At 51.6% G+C, this 8911-nt stretch overlaps 1 protein-coding gene across 1 annotated transcript; it reads left to right on the forward strand.

Moving 5' to 3' along the window:
• Positions 1–2010: 2010 nt before the first annotated feature.
• LOC112549034 (zinc finger protein 594-like) lies at positions 2011–7581 on the forward strand (the record flags this gene model as incomplete). Its single annotated transcript, XM_025195840.1, has 3 exons — positions 2011–2063; positions 6625–6809; positions 7303–7581. Coding segments are annotated over exons 2-3 (366 nt in total), but the record flags the coding sequence as incomplete, so codon positions are not given.
• Between the last annotated feature and the right edge of the window lie 1330 nt (positions 7582–8911).

Raw genomic sequence — 8911 nt, forward strand, 5'->3', positions numbered from 1 at the left:
TCACTAAGCTGATTTTCACTTTTCCTGGAATTTCACTGATAAGATGAATGTTATCCAACCATATGTGTGTCCAATACCTCATCTTTTTGGTACCTTGAAAACAGTGAAAGCTTTGTTTTTGCTCCCCAGTACATCAGATTTCACAGAGGTTAGGGTTGGAAGAGATCTCAGGAAATCATCTAGTCTGACCCCCTGCCCTGGGCAGGAAAGAGCACCGGGGTCAGATGATCCCAGCCAGGTGCTTGTTCATTTTCCTTTTAAAGACTTCCCAGGGGAGACCCCCAGCTCCCTTGGAGCCCATTCCAGATTCTGGCCACCCTTACCGTAAAAAGTTCTTCCTGACGTCTAATTTAACTCTGCTCTCCATCAAATTGTGGCTGCTGTTTCTAGTTACTCCAAGGGTGGCCTTGGTAAACAGAGTATCTGCTATTCCTTGCTGCTCCCCCCACCACCCCCCTGACAAATTTGTAGATGGCCACCAAATCCCATCTCCGACTTCTCTTATGCAGGCTTTGGACCCGTGAAGTACAGTACTCCAACTGCAGCCTGACCAGTGCTGCATAGAGGGGAAGTATCATCTCTCTAGATCTGTTCATGGTGCACATGCCACTGTGTGATATAGTGCAGTTAGCTTAATTGATCGCTTCGTCACACTGAGAAGTCAAGTTCACCTTGGAGTCAACTATGACTCCGAGATCCCTTTCCACTGCTGTGCTAGTTACAAAGTCATCTCCCACTCTGCAAGCCTGTTGGAGATTCCTTCTCCCTAGGTGCAGTAATATGCTTTTATCTTTGTTAACCTGCATCCTACTCTGTTCTGCCCAAATTTCCAACCTGTCCATGTCCCCCTGAATCTGTTCCCTGCCCAGCAGTGTGTTTACTTTGCCCCGTACTTTTGTGTCGGCCATGAATCTGGAGAGAGTGCTCTCCACGCCCTCATCCAAGTCACTGATGAAGATATTGAACAGCACTGGCCCAAGGACTGAACCTTGGGGGACTGCACTGCCCACACCTTTCCAGGTCAATACCGACCCGTCCCCCACCGATCTCTGGGTGCGTCCCACAAGCCAATTTGCCACCCACCTGACCATGTAATTGTCTATGTCACAGCTGCTTGGTTTACGTATGAGAATGGGATGAGACACCGTAGTTGAAGGCCTTTTTAAAATCCACGTAAATGATATCTACCTCAACTGCTGCGTCTAATCATTTTGTGACATAGTTGTAAAAAGAAACAGGGTCAGTCAGGCAGGATCCACCTGCTATGAATCCGTGCTGGTTACCGTTCAGCATTATTTTTTCTGCTGGGTTCTCAAAAATGTGATTCTTAATAATTTTTTCACAGTTTTTCCCAAGGATAGAGGTGAGAGTAACCAGCCTGTAGTTACCCAGATCTTTCTTCCTCCCAGTCTTGAAAATAGGGACCATATTGGCCCTTTTGCAGTCCTCTGGGACCTATTGTGAGCACCACAAGTGCCCAGACAGTTGTGCCAGCAGTTCAGCTGTGAGATAGGCCAATTCCTTCAGCACCCTTGAAGGAAGATCCTCTGGGCCTGCTGACTTAAACATGTCCAGCCCCTCCCCTCACTAGGTTGGCGCTAAGTGTTGGTGAACTGGTGTCCCTCCTGTTCCTCTCATGCATCTCCTTACCTGTCCCTGGTGACTCTGTCAGTTTAATGCCCTTTCTAAATCGGGAGTAATTGGTGCTTTGTTTTCCTGTGAGCATTCTTCATCCCCCGGGCAACAAGGACTGTTATCTCTTGAAGGCTTCTCCCTGCAGTGCCTTCTCTTTCATCTTAAACGTCCATCCTCCCTTGTCCATCAAGACCCTAGTAGACACCTTGAGTTCATTGGATCCATTGCCCAAATCCCGGCTGGATTCTGCATCCTGTACCCAGTCGCAAATGCTCTTTAACCACTGCCCAAACAGGATATCAAGGTCCCACACCTGACTTAATCAGCAGCATCCAGCGAGGACAGTTGGAGCTCTGGGTCTGTGATGTTCTGGGTCTGTGATGATGAAGACACTGGGGAAATCTCAAGATCAGAGGACCTCCTTCCAGGTGAGTTGTGGCTGTCCCCCCCACCCGACTTCGCTGTCAGTAAAGCTATGTGCCCCCCTACACCATGTCAGGGTGTACGCAGTGTCAGGAGCCCCCAAAATCTCTTATTGGTGCACTGCTGAGGAGTATGGGTGTGAGGGTATGTTGTGTGTGTGAATGTGTCTATATGGGATGTGGGGGAGGGTGTGGGGGTATGTGTGGATGTGTGTGAGTGGGTATGGGTGGTTTGTGGGGATGTGTGGGTGAGCTTGGGGTTTGTTGGGGGCTGTGTGTGTGTGTGTGTGTGTGTGTAGCAGTGGATGGGGCTTCCCCCCGAGGCTTGTAGGTGTGAGTGTTAGGGGGTGTAGGGGAGAGTGTGGGTAGGTGTGGGCTTTGTGGGGTGTATGATTGGTGGTTGGTATGGTTATGGGGTTTGTGTGGCAGGGTTTGAGGGTATGTGGGGTGTGCATGGGAGCTCCTGCATGAGCCCAACTGAGCCAGTCAGCCCGTGTCCCCACCCTGCAACAGCCCAGAGTCTGCATGCCCTGTGACGCTGCTCCACCACTGCCAACATCTCATAGCCCCAGCATGGCCTGCGCCAGCTCCACTCAGGCTTGACACATTCAATCACCCCTGGGCATGCAGCATGGGTAGGGCAGCTCCTTCTGCCTGGTGCCCCCAGCCTCATGGTAGCACTAGGGACCAGTGCTTGCAGCCCTGACCCCATGTGCCCTGTGCTAGCTCTGGGCTCGCCCTTCCAGTGTGAGCAGCACCGGTAGCAGCTGGGCAGAAACTGTTGCTGGTTGTTGGGAAAAAACGGACCCTCCCCCTTGCTGCTGCTGCCGGGCAATTTCTAGTGTGGCTATCTGCGACTAACCAAGCTCCCCAGTGGCTTGCGCACTGCTGCCTCTGGGCTGCCCTGCGACTGGTCTGCACTGTCACTGCTGCCGCACAGGCCAGCCCAGAGACAGAGACCACACCAAAAACTGCCCAGCGGAGGTGAGCGGGAGCAGCTGATTTTTCCCCCACAACAAGCAGCATTATTTTTTCTGATGCAGCTGCTGCTGTTCGGCCTGGAGGGGCGAGCCTGCAAGCCGTGCTGGGGCCCTGGCTTAGCAGCAGTGGCACAGGAGAGAAGCTGCTGCTCAGTGTGGAGTAAAAGTGGCCTCTCCGTGCTCCTTCCCCCTCTTGGCACTTGGTCGTGCATCCACCTGGAGCCCGCGTGGGGCTGCCCTGCATCTGGTCTGTGTTGCCACTGCTGCCCTGCTGGGCAGCTCAGAGACGGCGGTGATGGTAGAAACTCAGGGCCACCCAGCGCAGGCTCCAGACAACTATACCTGGAAGCACTGGTATCAGGTGGGGCTGCTTTTGCCCCGTGCTGAGCTGCAGTTTCTCTCCCATGCTGCCACTGCTCGGCCCGGGCAAGCCAGGCTGGAGCTGGCAGGGTGCGCATGGGGTCATGTTTGCGCACACTAGTACCAGCTGCTGCCACTTGGCTAGAGACAGCCAGAAAGCTGCAGCCACCCAGACTGCCTAGAAAGGCTGTGGATCCATCCCAGCCCCACTTTATGCCCAGCGGGAGCAGGATGTGCCACAGCTAGGCAGCACGTTGGCCAGGTTGGACCAAGGAATGTCCTGTAGGCTAGACAGGCCGTATTTTGCCCACCCTTGCTGTAATGTGTCGAGGCAAGTGTTGTTCCCACTCTCTGAAACTGAACAGTGTAGAAACAAGCAACTGATCCCTTATCCTTCTAATGACAGATGTTGAGGGACAATCAGGTTTGTTGTCTTGATTTTCAGCCCAGATCCAGTTTCCGTGGGCTACCACGAGCTTAAGTTGCCATCTTCACTCAGCTATGTGAGAGTTAATGCTGCAGCCCAAAGTAGCCACCCTCTCCCAGGGCATTATGGGATTTGTAGTCTCCCATTGAAATCAGCATGGTATACACAGCTTGTGTGTAGCCATTCCTGTGGGACAAGAAAGCAGCTGAGGCTGTCCCTGGCTGCTTCTGGTCAGGTTGACCTGAAACCCAGGAAGAGTTTCAAACTGATCTCAGGCTGCATTAAGTGGCTCCATGGCAGTGGTGGGATTCAAAAGATTTCAGGTTGTGGCAGAAAGTGAATCCCCCGTGGTTTGCACTAGAATTGTCCCCTGTTATCAGATTTGCCCATCACTTTGGGGTTGGGTATGTCTCTAGGGTCCTTGTAATTCTATCAGTGTGCTGTTTGTGTTACTTGTGTTTCTGTGTGGAGCTGTATCTCTCCCTTCTGCAAGTCCTCACCCGCTATGGAGCTATCTTGCAGGACTTGGTTTCAATGGGGCTGGGTTTACTCCAGCCACCCAATCAGTTAAATGTATACACATACACACATAGATTAACATGACACACTTGACCTGACTGGGTTGATCAGCATGTACAGGCTGACACCCTCACATGCCAGGAATCAGTTCATTAAGGTAACAATGAACTGCAGTCAGACACAAGCACACAGGTGAACAGAATACCTCTGAATCCGGCTGGGTGTGCACCTGACACCCTCGTGGGCCAGCATCCAGTTCATCAGGGCACGTCTGAACTAAACTTGGTCAGCCTATATAGGCTGATCCCCTTTGTCTCAAACTCAGCATGTCCCAGTCTTTTGCCCTAACTGTCCTAGTAGTGGTAGCCTCTTGATGAACAGGCCCCACAGTATTTGGGGGCTTTACAGGGATCTCTGGCTTAGGTAAAAGAAGCGTTGCTGCAGAGCAAGTGGGGAAGCAGAAATAGAGAAGGAAAAATACATGTGGTTACCACCTGTTAGACTATACAAGTTATTTATTGCCAAGTATATGAAACTTATGATGGTACTAGTAGTAATCAATATGCAAGGGAAAACACAAAAATAATTACAATATTACCCTGGTTTAATTGTGTATCTGGGGAAACCTAGCTCAAGCTTAACTAAAAAATTCAGGTTCAGAAAGCTATGACTAGAGAGAAAAAGAAAGAGAGAGAGAAAAAGAAAGTGAGAGCTGGGATCTCAGCACTCCAAGGCATTCGGGTGTTTTGTTGAGAGCTAAAGTTCCCAGCACGATCGTTGAAGGTTAAACAGGTGAAGGAAAGAGACAATCTTTCTCTCCCGTTTCTCGAGAACAGCAGCGGATGGTGTCAGAGAGATTTCTCTTTCTTGAAGCACACTGTTTTCTGCTTTACAGCTTTCTTATACCCTTAGTCCAGCCTCTTCAATGTATTCCTTTAATTGTGTAAATCAAGAGGGTCCCAAGCTGTTACTGACAGGGAAAATCCTGTAGTATAAACAGTTTCAATTTAAATGAATTGCCTTTTTCAGTGACAAGGGGTTATCTGGTTTGGAACATCTGAAGAAACTGATTAAAAACCTGGAAATACATAAAGTTTTAAGAAGTAACCAGCCAACTAGGAGACAGCTTGAAGTTATTATGAATATAGAAGATTTACTAGAAGGGCCTCTCAGATGGCCTAGCTTTGCTTGCACTGTGAAGTCAGCATTGGTGTTGTGCATTTTACCTGCTGTGAATAAGCCTCTGCTTAGCATGACTTTAAGTCTTTTTAACAGACTGAAGGGGATTGATTACTTGGAGTGTTCATAAACTTTGTGGGGAGGACGTCCACCAGTCATCCCGGGAAAAGTATGGCAGCATGTATGGTCAGGGCTCCAATGGGCTGGACGCTGTGATGAACCCTGAACCATTGTTCAAATGTTGCCCATACTCCCTCTGACTCGGTCTCTTGCCTCAGCATTCCCTAAGCCGGCAACCGAGTTTTAGTCAATCAAGTTTAGGTAGGCCTCCCATAGTGGGACCAGGGAATGTATGGCCTGAGATGCCTATTACACTTTTCTTCTGGTTAGGGGGGTGTGTGTGTGTGTGTGTTAGGGGAGAGGGGGATGATGGAAAAAGTCCTTTGTAAACTCATCAAGCTGGGTGCCAGGGCTCCCTCAGGAACACAGGGCTGACAGGTAACACCCTTTGCTGTTTCCTCTCCGTGGCCTTCAGTGTCATGAAGCCTGAGACTCAGCACAGAGTCCTGGTTCAAGTTCATGCCAAGGCCTTAGTCCCTTTGAAGACCCTGTGACATGGATGCCATCTGGGACCGGTGAGCAGAGGAAAGCTCCATGGGTGCATTCCCTGTAAAAGACCTTTTCCCTGGAAGCAAGCAGGAAGCCCAGCCTTGCTCCTCTCAGAAGAGAGCAACACATCTCTATGTCCTCCCCTCATCCTCAGCCCCATAGAGCATGAGGCTATTCAGGCACTGCCCTAATGCCTGTGTCCCACGTGTGCTTGTCCCAGCAGGGCCTGAGGTGATGATATGGACAGCTGGGGCAGATACCCTGAGAGTCTCGGTCTGAACTGGACTGAGTAGGGAACATTAGCCCAGCACAGGGACCTGCCCCACCCTTGCCTCCAGCACTTGGGGTTTTGGCAGGAAGACCTTGTTTTCTTGAGGGAACACAATGCCAAGGTCCAGGCCTGCTCTGAGGCCCATCCCAGTAGATGGAATAGAAATGTTTGCCCTTTGCCAGCAGGGTAGAAACTAATCTGGAGTTTCTCTTCCCCATGCAGGAGATGCCTGCCTGCTGAGCAGAGCTGAGGAGCAGCCTCCTGTGGAAGGGTCTGCAGACCTGGAGCCAGCACAGACTTCCCCAGGGAGTTTGGGTGAGATGGACTCCCTGGGACCTGAGAAGGAGCCATGGCACGAGAGTCAAGGGAGGTTCCAAAAGCAGAAGGAGAATGTAGCCATGAGTCAGGTACGATCTCAAGTTGGGCATCAGGGTGGAGAAGGGGCAGAACCTAGATAGAGCCCTGGGTGCAGGCAAGAATTGGTGGAGCTGAAAGACCTTAAGAGCCACTGGAAAGATGCACTGCATGCAAGCAAAGGCAGTGGGGAGGGCTTCAGAGGGAAGCAGCAGCTCACTTCCAAGCACGGGCAGAGCTCAGCCCTACCTGAAGGTCAGGAAAACGTTTCAGTGCCCATCACTGCTGGCTCCTCACAAGATAAGGTAGACTGGGGAGAAGTCCCATGTATGCACCACGTTTGGGAAGAGCTTCACCTGCCTCTGCCCTGGTTGCTAACTGCCAGACCCATTGTGGAGAGCTACCCCATTGCTTCACCTAATGGGGGAAGAGCTTTGTGCGCCCCACAGACCTGGTGAAGCACCTACATGTGCAGAGGGGGAAGTGTCAGGCACAGCTGTGGCAAGAGTGGAAAGACCTCCACCCCTTTTTTCTCCTTGCTTCCAGGACCAGTGCATCCCCCTAGGGAGGAAGACACACCACTGCACTGAGTGCTGGAAGAATTTCAGCTGCTTGCAAGACCTGTCCCAGCATGAGTGTGTGTGGCTCCACTGCACCAAGTGTGGGGAGAGATTCAGGCAGCTCTCCGACCTGGCAAGGCACTGGTTAGTACACACAAGGGAGAAGCCACACCAGTGCTCAGAGTGTGGGAAGATCTTCACTTACTTCTCCAGCCTGGCTCGGCACCAGCGTATCAACACGGGAGAAGCCATATCAGTGCCCAGAGTGTGGGAAGAGCTTCTGTCTGTCCTCACATGCGGCTTGGCACCAGCATATCAACACAGGAGAGAAGCCACATCAGTGCTCAGAGTAATGGAAGAGCTTCCCTCACTCATCAGGCTTGGATTAGCACGATCGTATCCACACAGAGAGGAAGCTACATCAGTGCTCAGATTGTGGGGAGAGCTTCACTTACCTCTCCCAGCTGGCTATGCGCCAGTGTATCCACACAGGGGAGAAGCCACATCAGTGCTCAGAGTGTGGGAAGAGCTTCGCTCAGTCCTCCAGCCTGGCTCAGCACCGGCGTATCCACACAGGGGAGAAGCCACATCATTGCTCAGAGTGTGGGAAGAGCTTCACTCAGGCCTCCACCCTGGCTCAGCACCGGCGTATCCACATAGGGGAGAAGCCATATCAGTGCCCAGAGTGTGGGAAGAGCTTCTGTCTGTCCTCACATGCGGCTTGGCACCAGCATATCAACACAGGAGAGAAGCCACATCAGTGCTCAGAGTATGGGAAGAGCTTCCCTCACTCATCAGGCTTGGATTAGCACCATCGTATCCACACAGAGAATAAGCTACGTCAGTGCTCAGATTGTGGGGAGAGCTTCACTTACCTCTCCCAGCTGGCTATGCGCCAGTGTATCCACACAGGGGAGAAGCCACATCAGTGCTCAGAGTGTGGGAAGAGCTTCCCTCACTCATTGGGCCTAGATTAGCACCATCGTGTCCACGCAGAGAAGAATCTACATAAGTGCTCAGAGTGTGGGAAGAACTTCACTCGGTCCCCTTACCTAACCAAACACAGCCTGATGCACAGAGGGAAGAAACCAAATTGGTGCTCAGAGTGTGGGAAAAGCTTCAACCTGTCCTCTACCCTGGCCCAGCCCCAGATTACCAACACGGGTTTGCAGTCATATCAGTGCTCATAGTGTGGAAAGAGCTTCACTCACTCCTCAAGCTGGGCTCTGCACGATCTTATTCACATGAGGGCGAAGCCATAATAGTGCTCAGTGTGGGAAGAGCTTCATCTAATCCTCCAGCTGTCCTGGCACCAGCATATCCACACAGAGGAGAAACCACATCCGTGCTTGGAGAGTGGGAAATGTTTCTTCCACTCCTCCAAACTGGCCCAGCACCAGTGCATCCCTATCCAGGAGTGTCCATAATTCTGCCAGCAATACAGAAAGGGTTTGGGGATGTATACCGGCTCAGCACCCACCAGGGTCTGCGTCCAGGGAAGCAGCATCAGGCCAGTGGACTGCAGCAACAATTCACCCTTTGTTCAGCCTTTCTAGGGCACTGCAAAACCCAAAGGACACAGAGGCTGGCCTCCC

Source organism: Alligator sinensis, unplaced genomic scaffold (genome assembly GCF_000455745.1).
Source record: "Alligator sinensis unplaced genomic scaffold, ASM45574v1 scaffold1887_1, whole genome shotgun sequence".
NCBI lineage: Eukaryota > Metazoa > Chordata > Crocodylia > Alligatoridae > Alligator > Alligator sinensis.